This window comes from Accipiter gentilis, chromosome 5 (genome assembly GCF_929443795.1).
Source record: "Accipiter gentilis chromosome 5, bAccGen1.1, whole genome shotgun sequence".
NCBI lineage: Eukaryota > Metazoa > Chordata > Aves > Accipitriformes > Accipitridae > Astur > Astur gentilis.
In genome coordinates, this window is record NC_064884.1 from 46,506,470 (window position 1) to 46,529,574 (window position 23,105).

Genomic DNA, 23,105 nt, shown 5'->3' on the forward strand with positions numbered 1-23,105 from the left:
AAAGGCTGGGAATGGCGTCCGGGGCTGTGCAGCGACGGCCGGGTACGTGGGAAAGCGAAAGGCCCATTCGAGCGCGGGGGGCCTCATTAGCAAATACAATAAACTTCCACCAGATAACGGGGTTGGGACGGGGCTGGGCTGCAGCCTAAGTAGGTCACCCGGCACGGCTGCCGCTCTGCGCAGAAATAGAAGTGGCGTGCGAGGGTCTGCGCCAGTATGCGCTCGCCCGCAGACGTGACCTCGGGGGGGACGCGGGCAGGGACGGGCAGAGCGGCACGGGGTACCCGTGACGGCAGCGGGAGCGCGTGGTGGGACTGACTCTCCCGGCACCGTGCTTCCAGCCGGGATGCAGCTTGGAACGGGAAAGCAATGCTTTTCCCCGAGACGCTTGGTTGCAGAGCGGCATAATTAAGCCCAGAAACGCTGACTTTTGCTGGCAGAGCAGCACCCAGCCCTGGGCTCTGCTGATGCAGCTGGGAGCCAGCCTGGCCGGGGTGCAGTGTCTGGGTGGGTGCAGATGCCCCAGGGGAGCCGAGAGCAGCTCCCGGCAGCCCACGCCGCCAGACACAGAGGGCACGGGCAGCTCCGGCAGATGAGACTCCGCTTGCGGCCGTCCTCCCGTGGGTACAGGGGCTCAGCACCGCCTCGCTCCCCCCAGGAAGGGACGGCCGAGGCCAGAGGATGCTCCCAGGCTCTAGCAGAGCTCTATAGGAAATGCGTGTGCCCGGGCTGGGCTGAGCGCAGGAGGCTCCTGTCTCCACCTCTGCCCTGCACGCCACGCAGCAGTGGCACGGAGGAGCGGACGGAGTTGTGCCGGCGTGAGCGGGGCCAGCCCAGGCGACGGGCTCCGAGCTACTGCCCGTGTGGAGGAGGCTCTTGCTGCTCCGCTCCCAGCCCCGCTGCCTGCAAACCCCTATCCCTCTCCTGCCGGCTTGGAGCGAGAATTCCCTTTCCAACCTTTTTATCGGTTTTCCCCACAAAAGATCAGCTGTGTGCAATTCGTTACCCCAGGAGTCAATGAATGTTTCCTTCCTACCTTCTGCAAGGTGGTTGATTTACTTAGAATAAAAGGCTGGGGAAAAAAACCCGACCCGCCACACCAGAGCTCTGGGAAGCCAAGGAAGGGAAGATTATATTCAGCTCCCAAGGACCAGATACGAATTGCACGGGCTGATAAAGCAGCTCAAGCGCAAACACCGTGACCAAGGCAGCAGGGAACAGAACCGAACAAAAAGACGAGGAGCAGAAAGAGCCAGCGCGGCAAAGCAGACGCGGCAGACCCAGGAGCACCTGGGCCACGGGCAGGGAGGTGTCGGTGGAAACGTCAGCCGGGGCAGCCGCAGAGCGAGGGAGGGCAGAGCTCCAAGGAGCCGCCGCCTGCGCGATGGGCGTCCGCGTGGTGCCCCTGTCGTGGGATGCTCCAGCACCGGCCCCGTGCGCCCCGCTCGCCCGCCCAGCCCCGCGCGCTCGCCGGCCCCGCTTACCGCAGAGTTGAAGCGCAGGTGGCAGATGTTGCAGGAGATGAACTGCTTCTTCTTGAGCGGGGCGGGCACGCCGAAAGTGTGGCTGATCACCGCCTTCTGCACCGGGTCCATCTGGAAGGGGAGGGAAGGCAGAAGGCGGCTGGGTGCCACGCCGCAACGGCCGCCCCGGCACGGCACCGCGAGCCGGTGATCCCCTGCACCCGCCACGCTCGCCGTGGAGCCGCTGCCAACGCCGGCAGAGCTCGTGCCTGGTGTCTGGAAGGAGCGAGAGGCCGGGGCGGCAGAGAAGCCCCATCTGCCATGGAGGCATCCTCCGCACAGGGCAATGTGTGCTGTGTCGACGCCTGTTCTTGTCCTTTTTAAACCATCCCTGAAAAATCCAAACCTGCAGGGTCCAAACGCCTGCTGTGCTCTGGCAGAGGGGACGAAGCTGCTGCGGGGGCACAGACTGCGGACCCCGTCCTCCCCGTCCCTGACGTGCTCCCCTGTGCGTCCCCCCTCTTCCCTCTCCCCCCACCACAGACACTGGTGTCACGGGTGGCAAATTATCGGTTTCTGTCTGAGCTCCCAGCTGCTGCCCTCGACCTCCCGATGCCAGGGCAGCTTTCTGAGGGACTTAGCAGGAGCTGAAACCACCAAAACAAGGGACAGAGGTGATCAAAACGAGCAACCGGCCATTAATCCTCCACACGCTCTTCGTCAGGGAGCTGAAACATCCCTGTGCAAAGCCGAAGGCACGAGCAGAGCCACGCACGCCTGCTGCTTGCCCGTGGAACACTGCCCAGCCCACGCAGGGGCCAGGCCAGGAGGGACAACGGTGGCCACAGCCGTGGCCACAGCCGCGGGCACAGCTCGCCCGAAGCACAGTGCCCACGCAAAGCCACTCTGAGCTGCCCCGCTCCCGGTCAGGTGTGCACTTTGCCTGCTCTAAGCGAATTACAAGGCTGACGACTTGCAAGCCCGCGCAGCCGCTGGTATCTCACCAGGCGTGCGTGCGGGGACAGAACAGCTCCGGTTTTCTCGAGGAGCTGTGTCTTTCCACGAGCCCATTCCTGGCGGGGCAGCGCGCGGGGGCTGCAGGCAGGCAGATGCGTGCAGGCTGATGACAGCCCCTGGCGCTTCTGTCTGTCCCCAGGGCTCGGCGTCATTCCTCAGCCCAGGCAGCAAACTTGTTCGAAAAGCCATAATTGTTTTAAACAAAATGCATTTATTAAGGGGGGGGAAATAAGAATAACCTCTTTGTTTGAGCGTGGCTATAATCTATAATGCAAGTATTGTTCCCCTACCCTGTGGCATAGGAAGATTATCTTATCTGAGTGCTGCTGTCAGTAGAGCCTTGGGTTTTCAGGCGATCGTATTTCTCTGCAAAGCTATTTCGTTGCTGAGACAGGTGCATCAGTCTTCGAGGCACATGCCTGGACAACAGAGCCATTATCAAGACCCCAAATTCCTTTCCAGGAGTGAGCGGAATGGTAAAAGCAGGTGATTAATGAAGTGCCTGTTTGCTATGAAATTTTACTCACTTATCTGGCATATAAATGAAGAGGCATTTGGGGTTCGGCGGAGACCTGGAGGAAGCTACAGATGGCAAAGATGCTGCTCCACCCCTGACGACAAACACTGCGACGTGCTACAGGCAGCATCCCCACGCTGCCAGTCCGCGGGCAGAAGCGGGGCCGGCACTTGTTTTCAAGAGAAACACCCACCTTTTCCACGCAAAGAAAACAGCTCTAACCCCAGCAGCGTCAGGTGCCGGTGCCCGGCTCCCACGGGCTCATCCACCCCCCGAGCACCACGGCAGGAGCAGGGCAGGGGCACGGAGGAGGATGCAGAGGAAAGGGAGACGCCAGCACGAGGACACAAAAGCGGCCGGGGACCATCCCGGCGTGAACCCGAACCTGCCAGCGGCGCCAGGGCTGCGGTTGAGCACCGACTCCAGGGTGGCAGCACCGAGCGGCCCCAGCAAAGGGCTCCCTCGTCCTCCCGGGGCATCAGGCGATGGCACCAACCCGGGCCTTTACACCCCCCCCACGCTTTTGCCAAGCCCCCATTGCTCTGCCCCGCGGCACGGCGATGAGCTGTGTCTGTCGGAGTGCCCACACTGCCTGCGACCGCCCCAGGCAGGTGCCACAAGCTCCCCGGGGCCGGGCTGGCCGACGCACCCAAAACCTGGCTCCTCGCCCCAGTCCCGTGCATCCCGGCCAAGACTGGTGCGGCTGGTGCCTATCACTGCTCCCGCTATCCCAAAGCAAACGCAAGCACCGCGTCCTGAAAAGCCTTCGGGCGCCCGGCCCCGTGGGAGCGCGCCCCGGGGCTGAGCGACCCTTGCCACGGCCGCTCTTCGCTCCGGCGAGCGCACTTGGCGAGCGCGGCGTGCCGGCAGCGTGCAGGGCGCTTTGCTGGAAGCCCAGCCTGGCTCCATCCAGCGTGCAGCACTGAGCACATCCGAAGCTTGGATGCCACCTGAGAGCCCTTGCGCTTCACTCCGAATGAAAATACAAACACACCGTCAGCTTCTCCCTAACGTACGCACTCACTGCTATTTCAGGTGTGAAAAAGAACCCCCGGCTCACCCCTGGGGCTGGCGAGGGTCTGTGCCACGGCGGTACGTCCCGGCGCCCGCAGCCGGGTGGGTTGAGGCTCTTCCTGGGGGTTTCCAGCAGAACTGACCCGACAGCAGAGGTAGGCTTTGGGCAACGCGCACTTGGAGAATAAAGATCTCAGCTTTATAGTCAATTCTTATTGACTCACATTACTTTATTTATCCCTGGATGTTCCTACCGATATAAATAGAGATCCCTGCGCTGAGCTGCCTGCCCATCACCGAGGTCAGAAATGGGAATTCACAGGGACGCAGCATCAATTTGGATTGCATGTCCTGCTGCGGTTTTGCAAGGCGCTGCTGGGTCCTGGGGATTTGCAACATCCCAAGAGTTGGAAAGGGCCTTTTGAGCATGAAACGCACCTTTTGTGTTGCGTTAGGAATTTTTTTCCCTGTTGTTGCTTTAAGTGGCAGGAGAACTCAGCTTGGAAAGGTTTTGCTTGCTCCAGAGTAAAACATCTGCTGGGTTCATGAGAGCCTTGTGACCTGCTCAAAGTGCAAAGTGTTCTGCTGAACAGTTGCAAACAGCTCCTGCTCAGCAGGGCAAGGCCGAATCCTGCACAGCATCACCAGCAATGCTGGGTAAGCAAAGGCAAACCCTCGGATTTCTTTTTATAGCAACTCAGAAAGGCAGCTGTCTCAAAAAGTAAAATACCCTGACTGATGCCCCCCCCTCCTCCCAAATTACCCCTGAGGCTCAGCTGCCAGGAGGAGTCTCTGACCTGGTATCAACGTTACTTGGGCAGAGAAAAGAGGAGCCGCCAGCCCGGCTCTGGGGTGCAGGGATGCTCGAGCCTGTGTCCTGCGAGGACGGGGACTCTGCTCTGGCTCCCGGCAAAGCCGCCTGCCTGGTGCGACGCTGAGCCCTCACACCCCCGGCCTCAGCCACTTCTCCAGCACAAACACATCCCGAAGGGGCAGCTCCCACCCCCAGACGATCAGGCCTGGCTTCACTCGGCTAACATCACACGCCAGACTCGGGTCTGAGGTCAGAACAATTAATTCAAGGTGCCCATGCAGCTGGGACGGCCTCCCCCAGCATCTCCATCCCCGTGTCCAACTCATCCTCGGGGGCAGAGGACTCCCCACCAAACACAGAAGCAGCGTGACGGGGCTGTGCGGCTCCAGCAAGTGCCAGAGTTTCATTTTCCAAATTATTATTATTTTTTTTTTAAAGCAACACAACTCTGGAGAACACGTGCCAAGGTAGGAGCACGCAGGAGCCAAGCAGAACAACTGACTCCAGCGACTAAAAAAAAGGAGCCCAGACAAAGAGCAGCAACCTTAATGGCATCAAAAAAATCCTCCTCTCCTGTGTTTCTGCTTGTTAGCACAGGGGAAAGACAGGCTAGAGCTGGGATTTCAAAAGAGCTTAAAGGAGTTAGATGTCTGAATCCCATTTAACAGCAACAGGAATCCTGTACTTAATTTCTACGGCCGTCTTTGAAGATCTCAGCGATAATTTGCACCTTCCGAGCACGTTTAATCTCAAAGCCACTTACAAAAGGCCGGCAAGCGAGCGGGGAGGGAGCTCAGGAAAGTCGCATTTCCAGGCTCATGAGGGATAACAACCAGGCATTTACAAAATGCAGAAATGTCTGCCCTGCCTCTGTGGGGGGAGAGCGGGGGAGCAGCCCCGGGTCCCGCTCCCCACCACCACTGCCCCTCGGCAAGAGCAAAACCTGCTTCTCAGCGATGCCAGGAGCCAGGTCCCGGGGAATCCCAGGCGGCTGAAACAGCGGGGCAGGGACCCAAAGCAAGGCAAGAGAGGGGCTCCTGGAGCGGACCCCCATCCCTCCCCATCAGCAAGAGGCATGGGGCAGTGCCCAGGTGGACGGAGACCCCAGCCAGGCTGAGATCAGCCTGGGGAGAGAGGCACGGAGCGGAGAAAAGGCCATTTCATGCCCGAGATCCTGTCGTATGTCTTTGGCCATATCCATGTCAATTTAGATGTATAACAGAACGTTTCTAGAGAGACACGTCCAGTTGCACAACCCAAGCAACACTTGGTCCGGTGGTTCAAGGTTGGGGACTCCGAGCCCAACTGGGCAGTGGGAGAAGTCCCACAGCAACCAGGCTCACCCAACACCTGCAGCCATGCAGCACCAGCCAGGTTCCTTCTATCTTTATACGCCTTCTCTCTCTTTCTTTCCTTTTCTTTATTTTTCAACTAATGAACAGCTCTCCAGAGCTACTTTATTACTATTGATTCCCGGAGCAAAATCCAATTGATCTTGGTTATAATAAACCATCTTTTTAATTTTGGTATATAAGGGTGATGGCTGGTCAGAAACTGCCTGAGCTAAGGGCAAGGCAGGCGCACTGCACCAGCATCGAGCAGCCAAAGACCCCGGTAATTAAGCCAGAAATTACCTGGCGGGGTTCGAGAAGCGGTGCCGTGCAGAAGAGGGACTGCTGCAGGGGCGAGGGGTCCAGCAGCCGATGCCCACCCACCCCCTGGGACTCACCGTGTTGAAGTTGGGGAAGAGGTTGAGCGGTGACGTCCCGTTGAGCCTGAAGGTCAGAAAGTGCTTGATGTCCAAGGGAGGATGAAGGGGACGGCCGGGGATAGGCAACGACGCTAAGAGGGGGCTGCTGTGTCCGGAGGGACCTGGGCAGGCAGAGGGGAAAGAGCAGCGTTAGCGTTGGTGGCCCCTGCTCACAGCGGGGGGACACGGCACGTGGGGCCATCTGCCATGGGCTCCGGACCCTCCTCAGCGAAAGGTCCCAGCCCAGGGTGGCCCTGGGCACCCCTCTGCCTTTCGGGCTCAAAACCAGCATCCTGGTTCAAAGCCGAATGCAGCCGTCTTCGCGTCAGAGTGTTGACATGTGCAGGAGTTTGCTCCGAGCCCTCCAAAAGGCTTCAAAACCTCTCCCGGGGAAACAGCCCCTTCCCTGGGCTCTCCCATGGGAGCCCACGCAGCCCCAGGCTCTCCTACGCCAGCACCATGGGGGGTACTCCTTAATGGGGCCGGTGCTTTTTTGGCTGCCGGCAGCAGCCAAAGGAGCACCCCGGCCCCGAGCACCCCTGCGAGCACCAGGTGGGGGGCAGAGGGCTGAGCAGCCCCCGCCAGGACACCGACCCGGCTTTGCAAAGGTGTTAAATTTTGGGTGCCCCTGGGACCATCCAAGCCGCGTGGGTGCCCCAGCTCTGCCCCTCCACAGGTATTTTGGGTGGAAACCCCTGGAGATGGGCTCCCCTCACCCCGACCCACCGGCTCCTGCACTAGAGCTGCCTGCTCCCCATCGTCCCCCGCAAGCTAACCACGAGCTCCGCCGTGCGATTTAAAAATAGCCTGGAGTTATTAATAATTTTCTGCTTAAAAAGAAAACACCCCTGGGAAGAAAGGAAGGCCAGACAGAGGGGCTCTCTCTCCAGCCCGCTCCCCGTCCCAGCGCTTCGCCCCGCTCAGCAGCCCAAGGGCAGCGGTTTTCCACCCGGACTCATCCATCCCCCCCAGGAAAGCATCCTCTGACCCACCGAGGGCCCAGGCTGGGCTCCTGCACCTACGTACAGCTCTGAGAGCAAGGAGGGGGGAAAAGTTAAAATAAGCAAATGAATAAAATACAATAAATAAGAAAAGGTTTCAAATTGCTGTGAGTCCAAGAAACCCATTCGCATCTCGCCCGGCTTCACGCCTTCTCCCTCCTCCAGCCCACCTCAGCAGCCCTGTCCCTCTGCCTGGAACAAGGACAAGGACAATTTTCCTTTTTGGGGGGGATTTCTGGGCTTTTTTTCACCTCGAAGGCTGTCGTGGAGCCAGGCTGCCCCAGTGCAGCACCCAGCCCCCTGCCCGCCCCAGCGCTGAGAAGAGCACCAGTCCCTCGTGGGAGGATGAAAGCAGCCAGTGCCCGAAGGGTTGGGTCCTCCCGCAGCAGAAACATTGACCGGGAGCCGTACTCACCGGTGCCACTTTGGGACAGTGCTGAGGCACTTGTCCCCCTCCAGCCCCCCCACACCCCGACACCAGCTGTGCAGGATGAGGACCCCAGTCCGGCAGCGGGTCGGTGCTGCTCTCCTGCTTTTTGCTCCACACCCGACCCTCCGCTGGCAGAGACCAGGCTGGTGCAGGAGCCGAGATACAAATCTGAAATTCAAAGTTTGAGAGATTTTCTGGATTTGAGCAGCGAGCACTCGCTGCGTGGGCCCTGCGGGCAACGACGACCTCTTTCTGGGAGAGCGCACGCGGGCGCCTCTTCAGCGGCACTGGAGCCGTCCCTGAGTCAGGCCTGACTCCGGGGAAAAATTACATTTTGCTTCATCAGGCGTGCATTGATCGAGTTAATTCCAGAGTCGCCCAGAAGGGAAATCTGTGAAACTGTTTAAAAATAAATAAATAAAATTATAGCAACAGTGATGAGGGAGGGAGCAAAAGCAAGCAGAAATGGGTGAACGATGCATAATTAACCTTCTGAGGCATGAAACAGTATTTCTGCATCAAATCATCTGAGACGGCAGGGCCGGCACCCGGGGAGCCAGCCCCTGGGGACCCCCCCCAGCCCACACACGCAGCCGCGACCCTGCGGAGAGCAGCAGTTACAACAAAGGCATTTGGGGCTGGATTGCGAGACTTTCTGCTTGCCTTTGTCAGTACACTTTGCACTGACTGAACTGGCCTTAAGAAAAAAATATGTATTACACTTACCACTGGGAGGAACAGGAGGGCAGGCGAACGCCTCTGCCCCCATCATCAGTAACTGAATAAAGGGAGTTTGCAGCTCAGCACACACCACCACGCTGGCAAAACCCGACTCCTGCTGCCTGGCTCCTGGCTCCGCAGCTGAGGGGTTTGCTCCCCAGGGAGAAGCTCCTGTGCCGGACGGGCACATGGCCTGGGGGTACTGGGGGGGACGACATGGGCTCCCAGGGATGGCCACCGCCTGTGGCAGCTGCTGCCGCCGACACAATAAGGATGCGATACACCAAGCTGCTTTGGCACGTCCCTGAGCCCAAATTTGTGGATTAAACATGTTTCTGAGCTGGGTCTGCAGTCCGGGGGTAAAAGAGGCTGTGAGGAGGGAGCCCAGAAACCCAGCCGAGATGGGACCCTGTGGATGGGGCAGGACCTTTCCCTGCTGGTTCTGCCACTGAAGTAGACAAGAGCAGGAAAAGGGCTGAAAGCCTCAAACAGCATCATCGTCGGTCACGCACCCTGCGAGGAGCGGCCACACACCTGCAGCCGGCAAAAGGAGGAAAGGCAGCGCTCGCTGCGGAAGGGACGAGCTGCAGCCGGCGTGGCTCGCCGTCCCCCGGCTACAGAGGGCAAACAGGACAGCAGCCACGCGGCACAGGGACGAAGTCACCATCGGCTGTGGTTTGCCCGAACCTCAGATGATCACCAAAGCATAACCACCGCGTGCAGTGAGAGGGCAGACGAGGGGCACAGCCGCAGTCCCGGCACCGGCGGAGCTCCCCGGCGCGGAGCGAGCGGCCCCGGCATGCCGCAGCACCCCGCCGGGGCACAGGGCACCCGCACGATGCTCTTGGGACACCTTCCCAAGGTTACGGGGCTGTGCCGCTGCGGCTCCTGCCTTACCTTTGCTGCAGGGCAGATTCCGGCAGCAGCTGCAGGCTGTATTTTTAGGTATTAATTAGACACTCAATTAAGGGGATTTACTTTGGGGAGAGTGGCAGGGCCCCCAGGTCTGTATAGAATGACACGACCTTACCCGAGGTGACGGGCACGGTCACCAGCAGGGTGGGCTTTGCTGGTGAATGGCATCCCCAGATGCTCGGTCTGCAGCTCTGGAGCAGGACCATCCCCTGCCACAGCACTGCCTTAGTTTCTCCCCCCGTTTTGGCAGAGGACCCCTACCTCTGCAGCAAACACGGCTGCTCTGGCATTGCGGCGTCAGCCCCACGGGTCCTGCCAGGACGGGACGTGCCGGGGCTCCGTGGAGCATTTTGAAGGGCTGGCGCAAGGAGGGCAGCGCAGGAGCCCCGTGCTCCCGGCACAAGCACCAAGGGCACCGCAGGCGCTGCCCCACGCCCCAGCCGGGCTCTCGGCACATGTCACCCAGCTGAAACCGCAGGGGTGGGTCGCTGTGCCCGCTCCTGCTGCGTGGGGCACCCTGCCTGCCAAGCCGCTGAATTAAATTTCTGAGCGACGGTCAGGTCTGAGCCGCTGCAGCCTGGGGGGGGTCCCTTCACACCACCACCCGCCCCCCAGCTCCGCAGGGAGGGTGCACAGCCGTTCTTAACTGAGCATCCAGGCCTGACTGAAAGACGCCAAACCACACGGCATCACCGCTGCGGTGCTGCGCATCCTCTGCCTGGGGCTCAGCCTGGAACCGTCGGCTCAGCCTCTTCCCAGCGCCTTGAAGCTCTGCCCAGCTTCTGTCGCGCAGGCACGTAACTCTTGGAGGGGTCGCTCGGAATTTAAAGACGCGTTTCAGTCCTTCATTTAACTGAGCCCACCCAGGACCTTGCCCGGCCGCCATCCCCAGCTGGTCCCCACCACCTCTTTGTGCTGCGCGCAGCGACTACACCGCACGTCTGCAGTGGGTTTTCTCCCAGGTCCCCTGCAAGACAGATCAGAGCAACTCCTGTGTTCTAACGCTACGTATGTGTGAACCTCCAAGAAACACCTTTGAAAGCGGCAGGGACAATGCTGTGGGTTTTCACACTGACACGAGAATCTGCCAAGGACCCATCTCTGCAGACGTCGGCTGCCTCGCGAGAGCATCTGGCGCAGTCTGCACAGGACAGATGGAGACAGGAGCTGTTTATTCACACAGAAGCAGACTGGCTCCCTCCTGTTTGGTAGGTGTTCCTAGCAAATTTTGGTGGTGTCTCAAATTCCTTACCCAGGGCTTTAAAGCTTTTGTCTCTGGCCAAGCACCGGCTGAATTCACTCCAGCTATTTCCAGGAGACTCTCAGGGAAACACATGTGTGCTCCCCCATGCCAAAGGCTGCTGGCAGGAGAAGAGCAGCAACACCCCGTCACAACACCGCACCACGACTGCAGCACCGGAGCAGCCCCGGCACCACTCAGGGTCTGGACCAGTAATGAATGATTGCACCACATTGGACTCCCAGAGCAACCAGACCCAGCAAACCCGACCCAGACCGCAGTGCAGCAGACCTGTCGGCCCTGGAGACAGTGATGCTGCAGCTACCCTGGCACACTGGGTTTGCTCCAGGCCCTAGCAGTCCCGGCAGCAGGACCAGCCTTGGCCGAGCGCAGCCCCTCCAATCCCACCCAGCTCCAGTGGAGCCTGATGGAAAGGAAGGGCCAAGGCCCCCCCTGCCCGGCGGCTGCAGAGCTGCTCTGTGCACCAGGCTCTGGCGCTGACGCCGGTTCCCAGCCTCCCTGGGAACATGAGGACAGCGCACGTTGTGAGCGCTGCCCTGCTAAATCCTCCTATTTCCAGCTTTCGACAGCCACAGCTGCCTCCTCTACACGCACCGTTCGGACAGAAAGCAGCCCGCAGCAAAAACCAGCTTGCAGGACAAGGGCACGCCGAGAACCACAAACCTGAACCGGGGGATGCTTGTGAGCGAGCAGCCTTCACCCAAATACTCTTGCCATCAAACCAGCATCTCCACCTTACAGATCAGCCAGAAGGACATGGACTCCGGGCCATCACCTGCCACCAGCCCCGAGGACAGAAATCCTGGCTTTCCGTGCCTCCACCGCAGGCACAGGGCACAGCACGCCCGTGGGAGCCCACGAGACACTGCCGGGCACCCCCAAACACCCTGTCTGCACATCCGACACGGGGGTCTGGGGGCACGGTACCCGTTGGGTTGGGCAGACAGCGAACCGCCCCTCGGAGCAATGGAGGGACCCCAGCAGGGCAGGCAGCCGTGCTGGCCGAGTACTGCTCCCGGGGCTGTGCGACCCCTCCAGCCATCCAGGCTGCTCTCCAGAGCTGAGGGGCTCCGCGAGCCAGGGCTGGGGCGGAGGAAGGTCCTTCTGCCAGGGGCAGCGGCTGCTCGCTCCAGAAGAGGGGGAGCAACGAGCCCAAGCCCCCCCCCCTCCAGCCCTTCCATGTTGCTGCAGCACAAGTCCCAGCCGGAGGCAACCGCACGGGACCAACGGGAATCGTCAGCATTATGGACATCGGGGTCAAATCCTGCCAGACACGGACCCTGCATCTGCGGGACGGAGTCAACTTACCCAAGGAAGGAGCGGAGCCGAATCCCGCGGGAGGACCCAGCACTCGCTATTAAACTGACGTGATGCTTCAGGCTGCTGCGTTGGCTTAATTGCGGATTAAAATCAGTCAGAAGGATCTTCTCACCCACCCCAACAGAACTGAAGAAAACATCCCTCCAAGTTAAAACCAGAGAAGCCCCATAACACCCAGACCTGCCACGCAGCACCACTGCCCCGCTCGGCCACCGTGCTCACACACCCAGACCCGGCGGCAGAGGAGCCCAAGCCCCGTCCCGCCGTGGGCTCCCAACGGCTTCGCTTGCTTTGGGGTAAAGGGAATGTTTGAAAGGAAAAACACAAGCCAAACAACTCAGGCTTGTCCCAAAAGCAGGTGTTAAAAGACTCTTTCTTTGGTTGCAGAGAGCTCAGAGTGCAAAGGGAACGTAGGTATGTGATGCCATTTTGAAAAGACCAGGAATTCGCTATTTATTATTTTTTGGACCCCTGCTTATAATTTATTCTGTCATTGTAAAAAAAGTCCTTTTAGATATCTTTGTATTTTAAACACTAGGAAAATTAAGATAGACCTTTTTAATATATATATATTTATATATATATTTATATATATATATACACATACACATATATACACAATGATGCATTTAGAAGTTACTATTTCCTCGGTGATTACAATACCATTCTCTAAATCTCTTGCTCTTGAAATGATCAGGACTTGATGCCACTGCTAAAAAAATTTTGTGCTGTGCGCAAGGAATACCAACAAGACACCGCCAGGCATTTTAGGGTTTGCCATGGAGCTAGAAAGATGCACTGCCTTTTCTGCATTCATTCTCGAGGCTCCAAAACAACAAAAATCAGATATTTTTTGCAGAGTACTAAGTAAAAGCTGCTGCGTATCATTGTGCAAATGCAATGTGACATTTGAGCTCAAGAGAAGATTTGCCTTCATCTCCCTAAAACAGAATAACAACAAACCCTTGAAAAAAACCTCCGTGCAGTTTGGATTTCAGGTGGCCCCAATTCAGATGGATGAGGGAGGGGTGGTCGTGCAACTAGCATGGCTTTGTGAAGGATCCCATCTCCTCTTCCCAGCACAGAGCAGGTCGCCATCCACTGGCAGCTGCCCGGCCCCAGCCGTGACCAGCGATGGGGAAAGGTGGCATCAGGCCAGCGCTCAGGGCTGGCCACAGGACCCGGCTCCCTGCCCGCAGGGCTCTGCCTTTGCCGGCCGCCGCTCACTTCACCTGGGCCACAATGAAGCCGGACTCCCTCATGCTCTCGTAGTGCTCGATGGCCAACGCAAAGTCAAACTCGTTGATGGCCGGTCCATCGATGGCGATCTTCATGAGGTCAGAGAACCCCTCGTCCTTCGTGCAGCGCAACCGGCCGCGCTTCAGCAGCTCCCTGCCCCGGCTGATCTTCTCGGCAAGGACCGAGCCCAGTGGCAAGGCCAGGGCGATGGCCGCAAGGACAGCGAAGTCCGGGAAGAGCTCGTGCATCTCAGAGTTGCTGTAGACCAGCTTGACGCAGAGGTCCTTGAAGGAGAGCTGGCTGAGGCTGAAGACGATCCGCTTGAAGAGGGGGAAATCGCTCAGGGCCCTCTCGCTCACCACCACCCGGGAGTAAGCCTGCAGGAGGAAATTCAGCTCGCTGACCCCGTAGCTGCCAATGTCCTCCAAAGACTGGGGGTAGCACTTGGGGTTGAAGATGGCCGAGAAGGAGCTGATGGCCTCCAGGACTCTGCTGGGGAACCTGTCCAGCAGGTTGCCCCGCACGCTCTCCAGGTAGCTCTCCTTCAGGCGCTCAAAGTGCTTCAGGTGGACCTTGGAGCAGTTGGCCAGCTCGACACCCTTGTAGTAGAGGCGGCTCTCGCCCTCCCGGTCGTCCCGCGGGTGCTCGTTCATCTCGTTGAGGAACTCCTGGAGGTTCTGGCCGCTGGCGCTCTTCTGGGCCTGCAGGGTGGTGGCCGTGGCAGAGACGATGGGCTTCAGGATGGAGAGGTCGAAGTCCTCGATCTGGAAGAAGCGGCTGAGTTTCTGGAAGACGGGGAGGACATCCAGAAGGATCTTGGTGAAGGCCACAAACTGGAACTTCTTGAGTTCTTCGCAGAGGCCGTGGGCCACGGGCGACCGCTCTGCCTCGCTCTCCAGCAGCAGCACCAGCGTGGGCCACGAGGAATCGATGGCTTCCACGGCTGGGAAAATAGAAGTCCAGTGGATGGCTTTGGGGCTCCCGAGGTCTATCTCACAGAGGTCCAGGACGCTCCGCAGCTCCTGCAGGCCGTTGCTTTCCCCCCTGAAGCTGGAGCAGAGCCTGTACACGGCATCCACGGTGGTCTCGTATTTCTGGAGGTATTCGATGCTGACGATGCTCTCGGCCGGCAGCAGGGAGCTCCCGTGGGACAGGCAGTGCATCTCCGTGAGGAGCGGGCAGAGGGAGGTCAGCGCGGTCCCCACCCCGCTCAGCCGCTCGGCCACCAGCGAGGCGCTGTCGGCGCTGAGCCAGGTGATCTTCATGGTGGGGATGCCGAAGGAGCGCATCACCTCGCCCACCTTGCCCGCCACCGTGGAGGCCTCCCCAGCGGGCAGCTCGAAGCTCCCCAGGAAGGTGGCGGAGGTCTGCCCGTTGCAGGGGGAGACGGTGGTGGTGAACATGGCAAGGCTGCGGTGCTCCAGGACGTCCACCGTCTCGTCCACCACCAGCCCGACAAACGGCGAAGCTTTTATCCTGTGCCTGTCCTCGTTGTGCAGGACTTTGGCGATCGCTGCCTGAGCCAGTTAAAGGAGGTGCGCAGGGCAGGCGGGGAGGGAAAGAGAAACACAAATGAACTTCAAAAGCACGCGGGAGATGCACAGCACCCGGCGCAAAGCGAGCTGCAAGGCTCCCGCCCTCGGATCTCCCCAGAAGCGGCGCAAGGTCCCGAGTCGGAGAAAAGCCCTTAAGCAAGTTGTATATACAAGTACACATACAAGCTGGAAATCACTATTTTTTTTTTTTCTGTCTAATATACTGTCTCCTCCCGCTGCTGGCCTGCAGCCCAAGCACCGAGCGAAGCTGCAGAGAGCTCGGGGGTCCCTGCCCTGAGCCGGGGGTTGGAGCCTCACAGCTTCAGCAGGACCAAACACCACCGGGGCAGCACCGAGCCGCCGCACCCTGCCGTCACCCGGGTTCCCAAGACCCTGCCTGCGCCGGGAGCGAGGCAAGACACCGACAACCCACTGCCTTGGTTCAAACTTCAGCAATTACACTCGTGTTTTACAAGCCCAGCATGGGTAGGAGCAGCAGCAAAACTCTACAGCATCTTCTCCTTCTTTACTCAGTTTTCCACATTTCAGGCAAACACCCCGGTTTGAAAGGAAAACTTCCTCAGTGTGGGTGAATGCTGTGAGTAGCACTTCAGGCTGAGAAATCTAATTAGTAGATTTAGTCTATCTGCAGAAAAATAAGGCTCTTTAGAGATCTAAAAAGCCTGGCAAATGGCCAAGACTCACTAAAAATTTAATTTGATTTTAACAGGCATGAAGCATTTGTAAAATTAAGAAAATCCTTTCTAAACTCTCCGGCTACTTGATCTTTCTGATTGCTCAGTTTAGGGCAAAAGAGGAAAAACCCACAGTGCTCGTGTGCTAATTGAACTCCTGCGCTTTTATCCTTCAAGCAGCCTGGCAGGCTCAGACAAGAGAGGATGCTCCCGGTCTCCCCGCGTGTCTGGAAGCACACGCGTGACCACGAGCCCGAGGCTCCTTCGAGGGAGCCCATCGCCTTCTCCTGCTTTGTCAAATCAGGGAATGACACCAAGAAAGTGCCACGTTGATGTTCAATGTGGAGGACCTTCCAGTCTCCACTGAAGCTCCTGGAGAACAGGAGCATTGCCTGGCTCCGCCGGCTCCCCCGTGGGACTAGAGCACGCCCTGGAGCAGCCTGGTTTTGTGGACGGGGCCGGTGGTCCCAAGTACATCGCGGATGTGCCCTGGTGCCACCGGACGCATTTACCTGTCCAAGGACGGGGACAGATGTCTGCCCATCAGCCAACGCTGACACAGAGCCTGTCAGTGCTCCTGAGCAGCCAACAGCCCCAGCCCCTGCTCTGCCTGGGACACCAGCTCCCTGCCCGGCCTCCTGCCTGCTCTGCCTGCCGCCACGGCACCCAGCTCCGGCTCTCCCGGGCTCACACCGCCGGGAAGATCCAGCGATCCTCGCCGCGAAGACGACTCTGGCCCTGGCGAGGCAGCGCACACGCTTGCCCCCCCGCGTTTCACCGGGGCCCGTGCGATGGGAGCTCGTGCTTAAGGCTCCTTGCTCGCACATGCGGCACCCGAAGAAAAGCCAAGCGGGCGCTGGCGACGCTCGACGGGGTGCCGGGAAGCCAACCCGCCCTGCTGAACGCGGCGGGTGCGGGCAGCTTCACAGGCAGGCAGCCGCGCGGCACCACCCAGCCCCAAAGCAGCCGTCAAACGCGGGTGCAGAGCCCCCAGCCCGACATACACACCTGCATCTCCCTGACGCTGCTGGGGTGGTAGTACTCGCTGTGCTCGGAGGCCAGCAGCGCCTGGCACAGGTTGAACTTCTGGAAGTCGAGCAGGGAGGAGCACTTCTCGTCTGGGATCTCCTCCTTCGCCATCCAGTAGACAGTGGTGAGGACGGCCACCTTGGCCGGGTTGACCTCCACCTTGATGACCGAGCGCAGCTCCGGGTGGCCGTGGACGCGGGTCTCGAAAGCCAGCTGCTCCCGGTTCACCGCCAGCGCCTGGCGGTGCGCGCCGGAGGTGACGTGCCGCAGCAGGGCATGGCGTTGGAAGTTGTCCGTGCCCACGGTAAAAGCGTTCTCCGCTTTACCGTGCTTGTTCTTCACCAGCGCCTGCCGACACTCTATGCAAAACATGAGTTTCCTCTCATAGTCAAACTCCAGCCAGGTAAATTCTTCCTTCCAGTGCTCATTGAAATAGCGTTTACATTTTTTATTGGAATTGGAAGTTTCCCCAGCTGGCTTTTTCCCTGGAGGCACCATATTGCTGTGGCTGGGAAATCAAACACTACCGCTGAACTGAAATGTGCCTTGGAGGAGCAGCCTCTACATTTAATTTAGTAAGAAGGTCTATTACAACTCTCCTGGTCCGACTGGAGATGAAAGAGACACAAGGGAAAGGGATTAGGGCCTGCAAACCTCAGCCTGTGCTCATCGTTTATTCTTGGCTGCTAATGAAGAGCTGCGGCGGCAGCACTCCGGGCAAGCAGGGCTGTGCGACAGCCCCGGCACCGCGCAGGGGGATCCCACCGAGCGCCTCATCGGTGTCACCGGCAGCTCTCAGTGTCAGCAGTGGGACTGGCACACATGCACAGTCCTCCTCGTGATCACACGGACACCAAAGCACGCTTCCCATCAGACCAGACCTCCATGCTGCGGCTGATGCTGGGAAGGTGTGGCACGTTCAAAGCTGGCTTTGGACCAAATGTCTAAAAACGAGTGTTCGGCCCCATGAGGAGCAGCACCCGCTGCTGACGGCGAGTGCCAGAGACCTGGAGCTGAAAGAGGAAGACCTGGAGGCCAGCTCAGAAACACGTGCTTGCATGCACGTGTGTGTTTTCATTCCTCCATTGCTTGTCTCTATCCCGGGAAATTGCCAAAGCCACGCTGTGTCCCGTGGCAGTGGGGCTGTGCTCCGCGCAGTCAGAACCCCAGCCCAGCATCCCTCCCGGGAGCAGCTGATGCACAGGACCCCTTCCAGCCAGGGCTCCCGAGCATCTACTGGAGCCTGAGTCTGCAAAGCACTTACGCATGTGTTTAACCCAGGTAGGTGAAAGTATTTAAGCATCCACTCAATTCCGTCCCTGTACTTAAGCCCCACTCAGTACAATCCTTGCATTCCTCCATGAAAAGGATTGAAAAACCAAAATGAGCCTTGATAAAGGCAGTGGGAGGAGGAACCCAGCACAGGGTGGGGAAAGGGGGGGAAATGAAATGCAGAGGGAAAAGGAAAGAAAATGGACATTGAGCAGCAGTGCAAGCCAGGGAATACTGTCAGTCAGTATGACTTGCTGAGAAACCCACGAGCAACTTGAGATTTTCCTAAAGAACAAAACCCCCAAGCACCAGAGCCGTTACCACAGCGCTCAGGAAGAAGTGGGAAGCCTCATGATTTAGGCGTTAGAGCAATACCCCGACTCCCAGAGCTGCAAACACCCGCTCCCGTGGAGCAGGGGTTCCCCTCGGGCAGCCCCGGGTGATGCTGGCCAGGTGGCGGTGGAGCTGCCCAGCACCACGGCCAGGTAGCACCGCAGCCACAGGACTCCCTTCGCCCAGCCACGCTCCCCAGGACCGAGGAACGTCCTTTACTGACAGCGGGAGGGGAAAGGGTAACCGTGCTCAGCCCCTGTGCTTTCCCTGGGGTGCTCAGGAGCAGCTGCCCGTCCTCCCTCGCCACCTTGCTGGTCCCCCCAAGGTCCGGCTCCAAGCTGTGAGTCTTCCCGCAGCTCTAAGAGTTTCTTCTGGCTGCGCCCAGCTTTTCGGGGAACCTCTCCTTCTCCTTCCCATCAAACTCCTCCTGAAAGAGGGTGGATGTACCAAAGTCTCCTGCCACGCTGGACAGAAGCAGCGCTCCTGCTTTGCTCCTCCATCACAGAAACCAGCGTAACTTGGTAAAAAGGCCAAGAAACCCTCTCTCCGTCCAGAAAGGAAACATGCCTGCCCCCAGAAAGGAGCCGGCAGAGGAGCAGGCAGCACCGGCATCTCCAAGCCCAGCCGCAGCCTGCGTGCCAGCCAGGCACCAAGTACCTCATCCTGCAGAGGTGGGTGTTGTGGGGCCAGCAGGGTGCGGACCCTTGGAGCCCGTATCTCCCATTGCTGCCGTCCAGGTGAATCATGGTCCCGGCTCCCTCAGCAGCCCTGTCCCAGTTCACTAGACACGTGTGCATCTTCAGAGCGTTACCCTTCTGCTTCCAGCCCCGGGAGCTCTCACCCTGTGCTCTTCCAGCAAACCGGGAGCTGCAAGCCAGCTCTGCGAGGGCAGGGGGACAGGGACAGAAGGACCAGAGCAGCCAGCCCAGGTCAGAGTAGGACTTTGCTAGTCCAAAACTTGGCTCTGACCACAGTCAGCATCAAACGCTTCCAAGGAAGCGGAGAGAAACCCCAGGACACGGCCCTGCTAGGAGTTTCTTCCTGCCCGCAGGGAGCACAAAGCTTTCAAGGCTTGCAACGGGTGTGTGGATTCCCTCTGCATCTTGCTCTTAGCCTGTTTAATGTGGTTTGGTCTGCTTCCCAGAGGCAGGTCTCCCGCCTGGTCCCAAACCTTGGCACGGTGCAGCCGGGAGCGCCCAGGGAACAATTCCCACAGCCGGGGGGTCCTGACAAAGCTGCAGCCGCTTCCCCAGGCCGGTCCAAGAGCTGCACCACAGCCGCCAAGTGCCGGCCAGAGCAGCGTCTCCTCGGAAGCACGTTAATTAGGAAACTGTGACAGACTTGCCACGTGAGAGTCAAAGCCCAGACCTGTCTCGCTGAATGTTTTCCTCTGCAGTTGCCAGCACCCATCAGACATTCCCAGGGGACGCAGGCTCTGCCAGGGTTGGGATTGCGCCGGTGCCCCTGCCGCGCCCCGGTGAGGCTCGGGGCTTGCCCCCGAAACAGGAGGAGGTGCCCGCGCAGCAGGGACAACTCTGCCGTCTTCGACAGCCTCGCTCATGGTTCACGGGCTCAGCCTGCCCCGGACCCACCGCCCCCATCCCCGTGCCGGGCAGGCGTCGAGCTTGGCGTGCCCCGGCTGCCGTCCCGGGGGGGCGGTTTCTGCCGTTCCCTCCCCATCACCGACTCCATTCGCTCCCAAACTCGTCCCCACCTACACAGAGCCCCCAGCGCTTGCTCCAGCAAAAACCACTACCTTGGAAAGAAAGAAAAAGAGCAGCAATTAGCGTCTAGGGCGCACAGGACTGGGGAGAGCTCGGGATGGAGCAGAGTACTGCGGCACCACTTCCCGCAGCGCCTGCTCTGCACCGGCACCAGCTCCGGGCACCCTTCCCTGCCGCCGTGCGCGTCGCTCCCCGGCCGCTGCTGGCCACGGGGGAAAGCAGCGTTGCGTTTCCTCGGGGACTCGGCAGCACGTGCGGGGACGAAGCGGCTCGGGAGCGGGGGTGACGCTACAGTACCCCCACCAGCCCGCTGCTCCCCGCAGCCGGGGCAGGAGCGCGGTCGGCAGGGAAGTTTGGGCAGGATCGGGATTTACGCGCAGGAGGACGAGCCGCTGCGCTGACCCTCGCGCCACACCGGGCGCGTCGCCCACGGCTGCCGGTCACCTCACGCCTGCCCGGGTGAGGGTGAGCAGAGCGGCACACGACCCCGGCACCCAGCCCGGCCACCCACCCACCCGCCCTCCCCCTACATACGTACCATGGAAAGGCTGCCATAGGCTTTGGGATGAACTTCCCAGATTTTGGTTTTTAAAGAGGGGGAAAAAAAAAAAATCTAATTAAAAAACCAAACCCAGCCAAACAATGCAAAGACCAAAAAAAAAAAAAAAAAAAAAAAAAAAAAAGGAAAAGGGAACCCGCCGGGAGGCAGGGAGCGCCGGCAGCGCACCCCCCGCCCCGGCAGCCCCGCTCGGCGCAGGGTGGGGGGGGGGGGCGGACGCCCCCTCCGGCGCTGCCGCGGCCCCGAGCGGGGCGGCTGCGGGAACAAAGCCTGCGGCTGCCGCCCGGTGCTCACGGGAGCATGGGAGCAGCCATCTTGCTGCGAGGACTGTCTGGCTCCGCCGATGCTCCCGGCAGCCGACGGCGGCAGTGGCCACTAGCGGTGGCCGGGAACGGGGAAGGCGCCGTGGCGGCGGTCCGGCCGCCGGGGCCGGTTGGAGGCGGCGACCGGGCGATGGACGGGCTCCGGCCCCCCCCCCCGGGGCAGGGGAACGCGCCGAGCTGGGCCCCGCGCCCGACACACGGTTCCCCGGCGAGAGGCGTCCCGCCGAAGTGCGAGGACGGCAAAGGCGACGGGCGCAGGGTGCCCGGCTCGCGGACCCCCACCACGGGTCCCTCGGCCGAGGACAAGCCGCAGCCAGCCGGGATGGGTTTCCTCGGGTTTGGGTAGAGCCAGGACCCGAGCGCCCCGCGACACGGCAGCTGCGGGCAAAGCAGCTCTCCAGCCCTGCCCGCAGGCCTTGAGCTTTTGCAAAATCCAGGTCCGAGCCCCGTAGCGGGGACGCTGCAGCGGGACTCGGACCGAGCTCCTTGTCCATAGCGGCAGGACCGGCGCTGGCACTGCCACCAGCCCCCTCGTGCTGGGGCACCCTAAGAAGAACGGGAGCTCCGCTCACACCAAAGCCCCTTCTTTTAGTACTAAATGCAGGTGAATTTGAGAGCCCCTCAACTTCTTCCAAAAATCAGATTTTATGCCACCTTTGCTTTCCCCCCGAACAAGGCTCCCAAGGTCACTAAAATCCCAAAGAGCACCGATGATCCACAGGAGCCCCAGATGGGAACACCCTCCCCGTCCCACAGCACGGACACCACGGCCGCTCGCCGGAGGATGCTCTCGGCCCCCACTCCACCTGCACCCGGTGCACAGTCAGGCCTCGACAGGGGCTGCGGCCCCACGGTATGTGCCTGGATTAGGGGCTGCATTGTACCTGGCTCCGGCTGGCTCGGCGCCCCCGAGTGAATTCCTCTCTTTAGGCTCCTCCACATGTCCCGGGGCAAGAGGCTCTTCCTGCTCCTGGGACATTCCTGCCCGGCCACCTCAGCCCAGGGTTAAAGCTAACAGGAGCTGGGTGAAACCAGAGACGGGGCTCCTAGGGGTGAAAATATGCACTATTTATTCTTGTGCTAATGCAAGCGAGAAAAGAGGACTTAGCCTTTTTAATCAGTTTTCAGGCAGGAGGCTGCCGCATCCCCTGGTTCGCAGCATCCGGAGCAGGATTGCAAAGGTCAGCGGTCCCGGCCCGGGGAGCGGCAGCAGCCGGTGGCCCCGCGGGCTGGGGTCGACCCCGTTTCCCACGGGCCCTGGCAGCGCTTGGCCCCCACCGAGCCCCTTACGACGGGATGCACTGGCAGGACCGAGGAACACGCTTGCTTTTCCCCTCTGGTTCCCAAAGGGAGCAGCCTGGTCCAATCCCGCAGGCTGCTCCTGCCCCACACTGTTGGGAGAGGCACCCAAACCCAGAGCAGAGGGACAGGGAGCACCAATGAGCCCCGTGCAAAGTCCTGGAAAACAGGTGGATTTGGCAAAAGCACTCGCTGCCCATCCTCCCCTCTGCTTTCCCCAGCACCAGATACAAACGCAGTCACTTATAATTATCACAACCCAAAGGGAGCCAGGCAGGAAAAATCTGCAGCGAAGAAACAAAACCTCTCATGAAAAGAAGCAACGGGGACCAGGCAGGACACCAAAATCCCGCTGGGCAAGCCAACTGCGGCAGCACGCGGCATCGCAGCGGGGACCAGGCTCCTCTCTGAGCACAGCCAGAAAACCAGGGACATGGAGCAGGTCGGCTGCTCTGCAGGGCATTTCACTGATGGGCAAGCCGCTGCTGCAGAGCCCCTGGCACACGGCAGCCCCTGCACGGGGCAAGGAGACCCTGCCCCAGCGCCGGGCAGGGAGACAGGCATCAGCCGGGGAAGGTGAAAGCTGCCTGCCCGGGCTGGGGGGCCATAATTTACCATGCCTGGCTCTGGAGGGGTCGGTAACCCGTCAGGAGCAGCCCCAGCCCTGCCAGCCACCCAGCTCACATCCTCGCCCACATTAATGCCAAACCACAGCGGCCTCGCAGGAGCAAGGGTGGGATGAGGACAGACACGCAGGCATCTGCCGGGGGCCGAGCGGCCAGGTAGAGACCCCAGGTACCTGCCGAGGCACACCGAGCCCGGGGAGAGGGCTGGGAAAACCAGGGTGTGCTGGGTGAACCCTGCAGGCACTGGGG

At 60.0% G+C, this 23,105-nt stretch overlaps 2 protein-coding genes across 2 annotated transcripts in view; both read right to left on the bottom strand.

Moving 5' to 3' along the window:
• The window catches only part of ZNF385C (zinc finger protein 385C), a 98,841-nt gene that overhangs the window by 8,002 nt on the left and 67,734 nt on the right, over positions 1-23,105 (bottom strand). Inside the window, 2 exon segments of the mRNA XM_049800717.1 lie at positions 1,485-1,595; positions 6,555-6,697. Of these exon segments, the coding sequence (XP_049656674.1) occupies positions 1,485-1,595; positions 6,555-6,697 (254 nt within the window).
• On the bottom strand, positions 12,813-21,038 carry C5H17orf113 (chromosome 5 C17orf113 homolog). Its single transcript, XM_049800716.1, has 3 exons — positions 20,588-21,038; positions 16,700-17,328; positions 12,813-14,978 (listed from the first exon to the last, which is right to left on the bottom strand). Exons 2-3 carry the CDS (start codon positions 17,216-17,218, stop codon positions 13,446-13,448), a joined length of 2,052 nt encoding a protein of 683 aa, XP_049656673.1. The 5' UTR covers positions 17,219-17,328; positions 20,588-21,038; the 3' UTR covers positions 12,813-13,445.

Excerpts from the sequence above, each read along its gene's own strand:
- C5H17orf113 (XM_049800716.1), bottom strand. The coding sequence starts at position 17,218 with ATGGTGCCTCCAGGGAAAAAGCCAGCTGGGGAAACTTCCAATTCCAAT. Across the intron at positions 14,979-16,699 it reads GCAGCGTCAGGGAGATGCAG|GCAGCGATCGCCAAAGTCCT; the intron begins GTGTGTATGTCG and ends TAACTGGCTCAG.